This window comes from Maylandia zebra, linkage group LG16, assembly GCF_041146795.1.
Source record: "Maylandia zebra isolate NMK-2024a linkage group LG16, Mzebra_GT3a, whole genome shotgun sequence".
Classification (NCBI taxonomy): domain Eukaryota; kingdom Metazoa; phylum Chordata; class Actinopteri; order Cichliformes; family Cichlidae; genus Maylandia; species Maylandia zebra.
The window spans coordinates 7,304,049-7,317,679 of NC_135182.1; the positions used below are offsets into that span (position 1 = coordinate 7,304,049).

General features: G+C 39.6%; 1 protein-coding gene across 1 annotated transcript; it reads left to right on the top strand.

Moving 5' to 3' along the window:
• Positions 1–4,677: 4,677 nt before the first annotated feature.
• On the top strand, positions 4,678–5,607 carry LOC106675812 (olfactory receptor 13C2-like). The gene has a single exon (XM_014411171.3). The coding sequence runs from the start codon at positions 4,678–4,680 to the stop codon at positions 5,605–5,607; it is 930 nt and encodes a 309-aa protein (XP_014266657.1).
• The last annotated feature ends 8,024 nt before the right edge of the window (positions 5,608–13,631 follow it).

Genomic DNA, 13,631 nt, shown 5'->3' on the forward strand with positions numbered 1-13,631 from the left:
ATAGCAGTGAAAATTTATGCCATGTCTTCTAATGATGCTGCCTAGGGGAAGCATGTATAGTGTAAACAGAATTGGTCCTAGCACTGAACCCTGTGGAACTCCATGATTAACCTCAGTGTGTGAAGAGGACTCTCCATTTACATGTACAAATTGGAGTCTATTAGATAGATATGATACAAACCACTGCAGTGTAGTACCTGTAATACCTACAGCATGTTCTAATCGCTCTAATAGGATATTATGGTCAACAGTATCGAATGCTGCACTAAGGTCTAGCAGGACAAGCACAGAGATGAGTCCACTGTCAGAGGCCAAAAGAAGATTGTAACCTTCACTAAAGCTGTTTCTGTGCTGTGATGAACTCTGAAACCTGACTGAAACTCTTCAAATAAACCATTCCTCTGCAGATGATCTGTTAGCTGTTTGACAACTACTCTTGCAATGATTTTTGATATGAAAGAAAGGTTGGAGATTGGCCTATAATTAGCTAAGACTGCTGGGTCTAGAGATGCTTTTTAAGTAAAGGTTTAACTACAGCCAGCTTGAAGGCCTGTGGTACATAGCTGATTATTAGAGATAGGTTGATCATATTTAAGATCAAAGAATTAATTAATGACAGGACTTCTTTGAGCAGTTTTGTAGGAATGGGGTCTAAAAGACACGTTGATGGTTTGGAGGAAGTAATTATGACTTAACTCAGAAAGATCAATTGGAGAAAAAGAGTCTAACCTAACATCAATGGTACTAAGAGTAGCTGTAGATAATATTACATCTGTGGGATGATTATTGGTAATTTAATCTTTAATCTTTCTTGTTCTTATATTCTTCTGATTATGCAGTTTATCCCTGTTGATTCAGGTTTATTTTAGGGTATTTAGTTTACTTTAGCTTTTCTCATTCTGTCTTGTCCTCAGTGTCTTGTCTCCATTTTAGTGTACCTCCTTGTGTCACTCTCTCGCTCTCTCGCTCTGTCTTGCTCACTTTGCCTCTCTGTGTGACCCTCTCTCTCTCTCTTTCTCTCTCTCTCTCTCTCTCTCTCTGTCTATCGCTCTCCCTCTCTAGCGGTCTCTCTCTATTTCTCTCGCTCTAGGTCTTACTCATATCTCTGTGTTTTGTCTCTCTTACCTGTTCCCATGTTCCTCTCTTTTTGTGATTCGTCCTTGTCTCTCTAGTCTGTCATGTTGCAGTGTTCCCTAATCCCTGTCCTAGTGTGACGTTCATATGTTTTCGATACTCCTTGTCTCTCATTATATCTTATTTGTTTCTGCTGTGTTTCCCAGCTGTCTCCACTCGTCTATTCTTCCCCTTGTGTATAAATTTTCTCAGTAGCCTCTTGACCCTTGTCCGATTCTCTTCTCATCAGTTTTTGTGTCTCTCGGGGTCCATGTCCCTAGTATTTTCCCAGTTTAGTTTATTTGTTTGTTTGGTTGGTTGGGGGATTTTCTTTGTACCTTAATGTTCAGCCTAAATAAACAGCTCGCTTTTTGCTAAGTAGTTCCTTTTCTCCTGTGTTTGGGTCTTCTCACCACCTCACACATTCTGCAGCCACAGGTCCAGACAAATTAGTTAATCTGTGCTACATAGTAGAAGTGTGCTTAAATTAAAAACAGTAAACAGAAAAAAATTCCAATTAACCAATCACATCTTCATGGATAAACCAGCTGACATATAACAGGTTTGTACTGGTTCATTGGTTAAGTCACACCCAAGTAAATAGGTCATTAATGGTGAAGACAGAGTGAGGACACATAATCCCCACCTGTCTTAAAATAATACATGCATGACATACATCAGATTACAAAGAAAAGCATTTAATGAAAAAGAAGTCAGTGCAGTCATTAGATTAAAAAGCAAGAGGACTATAAAGGTAGTCTCTTTACTTTAAATAACTCTGAACTTTTATTTAGCAATGTGTTGGTTTGAGCAGAATTTTTGTATGATTCACTATTAAGTGAATAAATGTGTTTTTGAAAATCAATCTCTCCTGCTTGCCTGGGCGCAGCTCATTGTGGGCTCTCCCTCTTGACCCATGCACCTGCGGTGATTGCCTCCATCTGTTGCTGATCTGCTGGAGCTCCGTATGAGTGTTCGGCACGAAGCAGTCTTCGCTGGAACATTGAATCACAGCTTGAGCAAACTCTCTCTGTGTATTTTGCCTGTTGGATCTAATCGTGCTCTCTGTGTACACATTTCCCCGGAGCTGGTGAAGTACCCTTCCCTGTGATCCCTGAGTGTGGCAGCATGAGTAGCGGCGGTTATTGTGCTGAAGAGGAGAGCGCGTGTGTGGATTCCCGTTTTGTAAATAAACTGTCACCTTTTGCTTGCCAGAACTCCGGCTGCAGGTGTGTCCATCGGTTAGCCATGACAGCCCATACTTAATGTCAACACAAATAAGTAGAAAAGGTTTAAAAATGATGTAGTGAACTGACAGTAGTCTCTTTTTACATAAGGTATAGCCTGTGGCTAAGGGATCAGAGGTAAGATAAAAACACATGAGAAGAAAAGTAAATTTAACAAATCAGTGATCTGTGAATTCATATTTTTATTTTTTGTCTTTAAATTCAATAAAGCTGCTTTACACTTTTCATCTCCCAGCATTCAGCACTTCAGACACTCAACACCCCACCCAGACGACAGCCTTACCATGACCTGATGAGAAAGATGGATGACCAAAGGACAAACCGGAGAGTGGTGCTGTTTTCCAACTATGTAAGTTATCATACATTTAGTCTTGGAAGACTAAATTCTTCCAGTAGTTGGTATAAATCATGGTTTGATGTCAGCAGCACTGTAGGTTTAAGTTTATTTAGTTTTCATGTGTGTATGTTGGATTTAAATTGTGTTTAACTGGTCAGAGGGCCCGGTGGCGCCAGTGTCCGGCAGCCTCGCCTCTGTCAGTGCGCCCCAGGGTGGCTGTGGCTACAATGTAGCTTGCCATCACCAGTGTGTGAATGTGTGCGTGAATGGGTGGATGACTGGATATGTAAAGCGCTTTGGGGTCCTTAGGGACTAGTAAGGCGCTATATAAATGCAGGCCATTTACCATTTAACAACATTTAAATTGTTGCAACAACCAACAATGAAAATCTGTTTTGTGTTAAAATGACAACTTTCTTGTGTTATTGCTTTGCAGGGCAGTGTCTTTAGCAATCCTGGAACAGCTGAGAGTGGACAGAGCTGCACAGAGGACCAAAGATCCACTCTCAGCACTTTATATCTGACCGGCCCCAGCACCACCCCTCTTCACCCAACATGAGGAGGGTCCTGACCCCACCTGCACAGAGGGAGTTGTGGACATCCATTTCTGTGTCAGTGAGTTTAGGAACCTCCTCACACACACACGGATGTACACTGTCACTAGAAGATGTCTCCATTGTATCAGCAGGATGTAAGCATTTATGCAATACTGCAGTTTGTGATATTTCATACATGTTTTTATCTCTTCAGTTAAAACTAGGAGATATAAAATAAACCAATTTTCACAATATTTTCTGTCTATTTCTTTCACAAAAAGTTATTTGGAGTTATTTCATGGGTGTCACGGCCAGAGGATCAGCAGGCCGCTGACTAGTAGTGTTCTCTCTCTCGCCAGGGCGGAACTCATGGTGGGTTCACGTCCTTGGCCCACGCCCCTCTGAAGAGGAAACACCTGGGCCTCATCAGCGCAGCCAGCATTTAAGCCAGGGTGTGGCTTCTACTCATCGCTGGATCGTTGTGTGTGACTCGCATCCCCTGGACCCGACCCTGCATTCCCCGAGTGGATTCCCTTTTGTGTGAGTGTTTGGAAAGAGAGCCAGAAGAGGAGCAAGTGTCTTTTCCCTACCTGGATTTCCCCGGAGCCCTTTCCCTGTCACCGCTTTGTATATAGCACTATCCCCTGCACTGTTTGTATATACACCTGGTGGAACTGTAATAAATACTGACTGTGCCTCTGAGTCCTGCATGTGAGTCCTCAAGCAAACCGTGACAATGAGTCATCTTTCCGTGTGTCCGCTACTTTGAAACGCTTGGGCCGCTCTGCCCGCCACAGTTTCAAACTGGTCATGTGACTGCATGGCCTCATCTGATTGGTAAAAAAGTTACGGGAAACTCCACTGGCGGCATGCTATCTAATGTGTTAAACTAATTATTTTTTTTTAAAAGTAATGAGTCAAATTTTGCAAATATAGCGGAGTAAAAGTACAGTTCTTCACAAATGTACTCAAGTAAAAGTAAAAAGTCTTGTACTTGTTTTTACACCTTGCAATGTTAAAGTTGGCCTCTGTGCCTTTCAGTGTTGGAAATACACTTTGTTGCACTGAGGTCTGCTTATTTTCAATATCTTGTACCTTTTTTTTTTTTTTTACACCTTTTAATGTTAACTGCCACTCTTTGCCTCCATCCTAAATTCCACATTTCTCAAGTTGAACTAGTTTATTCTACTCCACTGTGTAAGATTTAAGATCTCAGCTAAAAAGAATTTGTGTTGAAGTCCTGCAGTGCTAAGCAAAAGAGAGTGAAAAGGGTGAGATGAACCTCCAATGTTCAGCTCCTTGGAGGCTTAATTTGTCTGATAAAAACCTTCCACACACTGTAACTGCTCACTGTTTGCGTGATGGTGCATTTTTCAGTATTTTCCATTTATCCACCTTGTGCAATTTGTTTAATGAAACATTTTGTAGTTTTAAAAAAACATCAATGGATGAAGAATTAAATGTTACCTATATAACTTTTGATGGACATGTGGAAATTAACAAATACAGATATGTTTATTTTTTTATTATGTTCACATTATATATTCTAATAACTTGCAGTAACTCTATTATTATATACCTCATTTTGATCCACAAAAATCTCCACAAACCTATGTACACTTTTATTGCAGCATTGCTACTGAATGTTGTTATTTACAGCACAACTGTTTACCCAAAACTCCTGATTGACTTTTTATCTGAAAAACAAATCATATCATATTCAGCATGTGTCTTTCAGTTTTTCATAATTTATTCTCTAGGTTGTTCTGAGTTTTTTCTCTTGGCAGCCATGGCCTATGACAGATATGTGGCTATATGTAAACCTCTACAATATCCAACCATCATGAGAAAAAGCACTGTGAGTATTTTCCTGGTCATAGCTTGGCTTGTACCTGCTTCTAATATTGCCGTCCAAGCAATAGGAATGGCTAAAAGTAAACTGTGTTCCTTTCATTTAAAATCAATATTTTGTAACAATACAATTTACACTCTTCAGTGTGTAAAATCAAGGTTAGTTACTGTATTTGGAATTGTTAGTTATTTAGATCTCGTAGTATTTCCTATACTTTTTATAGTTTTCACATATACAAAAATATTTATAGTCACTTATCGCAGCTGTAAAGAAATTAAGAAAAAAGCTGCAGAGACCTGTTTACCCCACATGTTAGTTTTAATTACTTTTTCCTGTTTAGGTATCTATGATGTAATCATGGCTCGAATGGAAACAGATTTTCCAAAAACTGCACGCTTAATAATGACATTACAACTAGCTTTGTATCAACCTTTATTTAATCCATTCATATATGGGCTTAAAATGAAGGAAATTTCTAAACATCTAAAAAGCTTGTTTTGTCCACCACTGTTATCAATTTAATTTGTAGAATTTAAACCTGTTAATAGCTGATAACATTTTTCTGGGTGCATGTTTATTGTAAATATGCCATAGTCTGTTTTACGATCATACTACTTATTTTTTTATAATTTTTTTTTATATACTTACATAAACGCTAGAGTGGAAACTTTACTAAAAATTATATCCATGCTGGCAGGTACTATGTTAGATGTTCAAGAAAATTTTCTTCATTAGTTAATCGTATATATTGTTAATTGTTATATATAATTCAAAGTAAATGAGTAAAATGTTTGGAGTTTTCAGCTCTCCGTTCTCGTGAAAAAAAGGCTTTCCAGATTCATTTTAGACTTATAACCCTAAGTAGGCAAAATGAGGAAAAGCATTTTTTATTTGACTACAAATTGTACAAGTTACAAATTTGGCATTTAACACTCACACCCAACACTTCAGACAGTTAGGATCAACAGTTAATTTAGATAAACTTGTATTATTTTTGACTGACAGTCAACAGAGGCCACAAGCATGTTTGAAATCAGAACCTTGATGCTATGACAGTGTTTACAATACACCAGTACTACACTTGTAGAACAGGGAAATGCAGAAAGGAGTTAACTTGGTTGCAGTTTATAGGTTTGTTTTGCATGTGTGTTGTGAATGGAGACTAAATAAGTAGTGAAGAAAAATATATTAAGAGGTTTATACATTCTCATCTAAATGCTTGAAAAATGATATCTGCAGGCAAGAGACAGTACATCTGAATAACCATTTATCAAGCAGTAGGGTCTGATTTCTTTACATACTTTTTAGCTTGATTTCTTTCTCAAAATGAGAAAATGTATCACCACTGACTGAGATACACTACCAAGTGGCCGTAACAGTGTATAGCAGTGGCATGTGATGACTTTTAAAGAAAGGCCAGCAAAAACAACTTGAGTGTGTTATGGTTTGAGGTTGAGTCTTTCGCAAAAGCTGCTGTCCTGACTCATGAGAGTGCTTTTTTTTTTTTTTTTTTTTTTAAAGTATTCAAGTCTTTCACTTTCTGAAGGTATTATCTCACTGACTGGCACTGTGGTGGACCAAGTTCCCATCACTATTTTAAGAGATACCTATGACACAATGTGGTGCAGTGCCTTTTCTGACCAGATTTCCTATGGTTCAGATTTGTTGGTGTGGGAAATAAAATAGTGCCACTGATACCAATCGTTTGTGTTTGGCTATAGAGTGCAGCTTATTAAAGCTCTCCAATGCAACTATGATTACCTGTTTGTCTGCTGTCCAGAAAAAAATCCATGTGACCCAGCCGTGTCATACATATTCGGTGATGGAATTTTACTGAAATACAAAGAAAAGATTCCTCAGAATCTGGAATAGAGTGTGATGTGGACACTCAGGTGGTGGTGCTAAAAGATTACCGTCTTCAGGTTTTGCCTGTGATCACCATCTGCCTGGCTATTTAGGAATTAGGTAAACTTATGAGAGAGTGCTCTACTATTTTTAATTTACACAAGTCATGTCAGAGCTGGCTATTAAGCAGTGAGTGTTCAGTGCGTATCACCCACAAGGTTAGGATGTGATAAAGAGATTCCACAAGACTTTGAAATCTATACATCGCAAATATAGTGTCGAGTCTAAAGCAGAGTGAGATAAGGGTCTGTCATTGTTGGGTTTTAGCCCAGCTGAGGTTGGTTTTGGACACACTGTGTGTGGGCTACTGAAGATGCTGCTGGAGCGTTGCTTGTAGAACATAATGTGTTAGACTGTATAAATTAATTTAGGGAAAGGCTGTACACTGCATGTGAGCTAGCACATAGTTTCCTCTCTGATGCACAGTCTAAAATGAAGGAAACTTATAAGTTTTTCAGGCAGGAGAATGTGTACTAGTTCTCCTCCCCATGGTTGGTTTCAGTCGTTGTTTGTGTGATTCTTAACGAGGTAAAGAGCCAATTCAGTGACACCTATTACCTGAATAAAACAGCTAATAGGAAGAAAATTTAGAATGTGATTGGCATATCAATGTTGAAGAAATATGTTGATTATGGAAAGAGTCAAATCAATACACCTGTGACTCAGGCTCCATGTGACAGTGGTGTCTGTGTGAGTATGACATATATATATATATATATATATATATATATATATATATATATATATATATATATATATATATATATATATATATATATATATATACATATTGTAAGACCCCGAGACTCATTTATCCTATTTAGATAAGCTAGTCGTGCTTGCTTTTTGGTGACAAATCCACAGTTCTCAAGCATGACATACATGTTGGTGACCATCAGCCCATTAAACAGCATGCCTACTTTTTAATCTACTGAAGTATTCATACTTTACACATACACAAAAATGTTCTTCATGTCTTATCGAAGTTGTAAAGAAATTAGGAAGAAAGCTGCAGAGACCTCTTTACCCCACCTTACAGTTTTAATTAGCTTTTCCTGTTTAAGTTGCTATGATGTCGTTATAGCCCGAGTGGAATCAGATTTTCCAAAAACTGCACGCTTAATAATGACATTACAACTAGCTTTGTATCATCCTTTGTTTAATCCATTTGTATATGGGCTTAAAATGAATAATTTTTTAAACACCTGAAAAGGTTGTGTTAGAGTGAATTGTTAAATGTTGTCATTTTATGCTTGCCAACTCTGATGAAAGGAATTCCACTGTCCTTCTCCCCAAATTCTTGAGGTTCTGGATGGGGGCTGTAATGTTTTATTGCAGATACATTCTATCTGGAAGATCTGTTTCTTGTGATGTTGCTCCTGCTTTTATGACCCTTTGGTCAGCAGGAGGTAACACACACACACATTCTTACACACACACACATACACATTCTCACATAACACGCACATACACATTCTTACAGAAGTTCACACATATACATACAATGCCTTGTCTTAGAACCAAGTGGGCGTGGCTTTGCTGTGATGTGTTTTGTGTGAACTGTCTCTCAATAAAAGGCAGCAAGAGGAGGTCAGATTTGGGGTCATTTCCGTGGTGGACACAGACGAGGCCTCCCTTGCGCAAATAATGGATCGATCGACTGTCTTGTTTTCTTCATGATGAATAAGTCTCTAGAATTAGCGGGGCTTGTGGAAACACAGACCCAACATTTATTTGGTCCTCCGAGCCGGAGCCTAACACATTGAACTGTCGCGGTTCGAATTTTGAGGAAGAGACATACGACTGAAAGTCCATAGTGGGTCAACACAAGTTATTTTATTAAAACACATATATGTGGCGAAGATAGGCTCTGCAAAACATCAAGCTCCATCTCCCCCCTTACAATAGGTGGGTGTAATATTTATTCTTATGATGACCAGTAACTCACGTCACTAAAACAGAACAGTTCCTCTTTCAGTTCCTCCACCGCCTCCCAGATGCATCCTGTTATTACACTTTTCTAGACTTAGACAACCCTTGCCATCAGTTTACCCAGACAGGCTATGTGTCTGTGTCGTTAATCTAAGTGCATGACCCCCCTCTACATCATCTGTTACCAGGCAAACATCCATAGCAGCCTGCTGAATGCACACAGGCAACATGTAGTAAATTTATACTGTAAACATGTAGGCAACCTTTCAATAGCTGAACTTTGCTCCATTGATTGGCCAGACATCGCGCTGCCCGTAGCTTCAAACCATTAATTAACTTAACCGAGCTTCAACCCTTTAATTATGCAATATGCGTATAACATGATTACATTTGCACCTGTAATAAAAGATTATTATGTGCTTATGCTAACACCTGAAATACAGACTTTAATATAACATCATCAGTTTCAATAAATGTGTCAATGAAATGATAATAATGATAAATCATAAATGATGCAACAGTAATAATAAGGATTATGGATGTAACATAGATTATGAAAGTAAAATAATATTTCATCTCGACAGCATCCACCGAGGAGAGGGAGAGTACGCCACCGCAGTCTGCTAGCAGCCATCGTCTGGGACGATTGACCAAAGCCCTGGTACTTTGCTTTGTTACCAGGCCGGAAAGTTTGCGCCTGAACTCCCCTCGGGGTGGATGGCGATTGACGGGATCAGAAGGCCTTAGAGAGCGGCTACGTGCCCATGCGTTAAAGCAGGTACGTGAGTGCGCAAGCTGTGCGTGTAGACGCAAGCTGCCTGGTTTCTCCGCCAGTGTTTTTGTTTTATTCTTTTTGATTTTTTTAAGGAGGGTTAAGTCAGTTTCTCCACCGAATAGGAGGGTAAGGACGGTTTCTCTACCGAAAGGAAGTTCATACATATACATACAATGCCTTGTCTTAGAACCATGTGGGCGTGGCTTTGCTGTGATGTGTTTTATGTGAACTGCCTCTTAATAAAAGGCAGCAAGAGGAGGTCAGATTTGGGGTCATTAGCGGGTCTCTAGAATTAGTGGGACTTGTGGAAACACAGACCCAACAGGTTGTTTTCTCCATCCCCAAAAATTTGATGCATTGATTCTAAATTGTTAAGATTCTTAAGCTATTTTAAAAATAGTTTTATTAAATATTAAAGTCCGGAACTTGATTTATTCTCCATTTTTTGCATCATTGTTATAAATTTAATCTGCAGAATTTAAACCTTTTTTTTAACCTGTTTTTTGATCATGAACATAAATGTGTTATGCTTTATATTTTGAATTACAGGAACTCAAGAGTGAAAAATCTACTAACTCCAGTAGTATAAATTAAACTGACAGGTATTATGTTAAATCTCCAAGAGAATTTTCTGTATCAGTTAACTGTATACAGCAATATTCTTACTGTAACTCAAACTAAATAAGCAATGTGTGGCGTTTCAAGATGTTTTAGTGGAGAAAATATTCTACCACAAAATAAGAACTTTTTTATGTTTGATGACACAATTTACAAATAACAAAAGTTATTTCTTCATGGTACTTTCAGTGTTTTTACCTGCTATTTAGCAATCAATAGTTTCAGCATCTGTAGAGCACAAACAGTTTGCTGCAGGTTTACTTGGATTTAAGATTCCTTATAAGTTAAGAGCATTAGCAGAGGCGGAGGCAGACATTTGTTACACCCGGGGCTTAGCCCTAAAGGATAGTATGCATGTGGGATGGGGGTAGAAATGACTGAAAGAGTAATAGGCTCTGTTTTGAGTTTTGTTCAAAAAAGAATGACTTCATGTAGGGAAAAATATATATCAAGTATGCAGGACAACTTAAACTAGTTTTTTAATTAAGCAGCAAGGCAGAACAAAGTCGGGGCTGTATCAAGACACAAGGACTAAACCCCAATTCAACCAGACCCAGAACTGATCCGGAGTTAAAACAGAACTACAACAGTTCAAAATCAGGACTACTCAGGACTTAACCAAAACAGAACCAGAATCAGAACTAGATGACAGTAGCACTAAAAATCATCATAGACCTGCACTACACTTATTTTTTAATTCTACCAAAGTACACTATTTAGATTGAGAAAAGTTTATATAATTATTTAGCCTTGTTGTGCAAACAAGCCTGCATAACTTAATAAATATAGAATTTGAAAAATAACAAACCTAAAAAGAAACACTAGGTACGAGATACATGAATACCTATGATACGGTGATACTTTTGGTAAACGACCATTTGACTAACGTGTGTGTCACCTGCTTTTGTTCCCTCTCTGTTCTGTCCTCATTCTCCTCTCTCTCCCTCTCTGTTCGTCTCTCTCCCTCTTAGTGCTGACAATCTAGCCAAACAACAACATCATCAAATATACAGTTGAAACCAGATACACAAACACTTTTTAATTGTAACATCAAATCAGACTAAATGTTTATTTATTTTTTTAGGTTGATAAATATAAAAAAACATATTTGTTAACTTTAAGAGTAAAGAGAGAAACTATCTATATTTATGTCAGTTTTGGCCGGCGGTCATAGGTTCTGTCCAATAATATGACGCGAGACTGGAGTAAAAGACATCCATGGATTGGCACTTTATTAAAGAAGGAGCATGATAACAGCACAAAACACTAACCACAACTAAACAAAATGGCTTCCTTTTATACTCTACCTTTTCAGGTGAGTATCCGGAATAGCCCAAGTATGGGGGTTAACTAATCAACATGAAACATAACCCTCCACCCAAACAAACATACCATAACATTAAAGCACATCACAAACATATACATATTTCCAACACATACTATAAACAAACCAATAACATAAGCTTCACTCATTTCTATCTAAATTAAAACCCTCTTTAACCACACTCCCTAACCTGGCACACTGGTCTGCTCTAAGAGCTCTTAAACAGGTGATTGAGCCGCTTTCACTCTTTTGCTCCACATCCTGCAAGAAGCAACCAGGACAGGTGAGTACCTTTACAAGTTCTCATTTCACATATGTTTAGGTTATTGATAAATGATTAACTGCAAGCAGCTCTAACTTTGGCTCTTCTTCGACACAGGTAGGACGGCCAGTCCCACTGTCTCTTTTCTGTTACAAGCTGTCAATTTAATCGTATGTTGTTAGAGTTTGTATTGTTGATTGTCATTTATGCTTAGAAATATTTAACCATAGATGCTTAGAGGTGTATAATCAATTGTGTAGTGATAAGTTGTGTGATCTTTAACAGGCTACAGAGGCTTGGTGTGCATTCCACACTAGAATGCACACCTACATCCTGGGAGCACGGGAAGAGGTCGCATCTTGTTTTAATTGTTTTATGGTAGGATTAACGTAGCTACGTCTGTTCTAGTCTAAGTGCTTTTCTGTTTAGATGAACTGCTGGACTTCCTCACCGGGGGGGGGGGGGGGTCTAGTCTACCCTCTTCCTGACCAAGGATGTTTGACCCTTTGATCAGCAACACACACACACACACACACACACACACACACACACACACACACACACACACAGGCAAGGTACTCTTTGTTTGTATGTAGACGTCGTATGTTAATGAACCTATGCATATTCATGTAACCTCAATAAAAGGACAGTGTTACGGGAGGACGGACGAGACCAACTGGAGTCAAGCGGTTGTCCGGTTCTCTCCCGTGCACGAGTAACATGAAGAACTTTGCCTATTTGTGTCTTGCTTAGCAGTGTAATTATATTGTCTTCAACGTTCCAGCAGATGGGTTCAAGCTACAAACCTATCATTAATTGGTCCTTCGATGCCGGAGCCCTGGAATCGCATTCACCGAGGGGAGGAGAGGCACGCTGAAAGACTGACGTCAGCCAGGAAGTTCCTGTGGATTCGCGGTCTGTCTTTTCTCCTCGATGAATGACGGTCGGCGGGATTCGGGCTGATATTACACTCTAAGCAACGCCAAGTAAGTTTAAAGAGGCCGACTCTATAACCGTGTCGTTGTGCAGTCTCCGCCACTGTGTGAGGCGTTGAGAAGAGGCCGACTCTATAACCGTGTCGTTGTGCAGTCTCCGCCACTGTGTGAGGCGTTGAGAAGAGGCCGACTCTATAACCGTGTCGTTGTGCAGTCTCCGCCACTGTGTGAGGCGTTGAGAAGAGGCCGACTCTATAACTGTGTCGTTGTGCAGTCTCCGCCACTGTGTGAGGCGTTGAGAAGTTCGCTACTTTGTGGAGCGATACCCGGGTTCCTTGCTACTTTGTGGAGCAAGAGGTTCCTCGCTACTTTGTGTGGCTAGAGGTGAGTTCTCCGCCACTTTGTGGGGCGTTGAGAAGTTCCGCGGGGTCCAGATTGTGCTGGACGGTAGGCCTATTTTGTGTTGTTGTCATTGTCGTCGTCGTCGTTGTTGTTGTTGTGTGGGTGTGTGCGGAGCAGAACATGTGGTCTGTGACACCGACTGTTGTTGTTATCATGGGTTTCTAAGCAACCAAGAGTGAGTCGGAGGGAGACAGACGTTTGTGCTGGACTTTGCTCCTGGCAGCACAAAGTATTTATGTAAAAAAGAGAGGGAGCGATGGCTCCACAGCTGCGCGGGTTCACGCGAGCGCGGTCACGCGGGTTTCGCGCGGACCTGAGCCGTGCGGTTAATCGCAGGCTTAAAAATGGAAGAGATTAAAATGTTAGAAGTTTTCAGGAAACACACCAGCCTTG

Bases quoted from the DNA above. Each gene is read 5' to 3' on its own strand.
- LOC106675812 (XM_014411171.3), top strand. From the start codon at position 4,678: ATGGATGAAGAATTAAATGTTACCTATATAACTTTTGATGGACATGTG.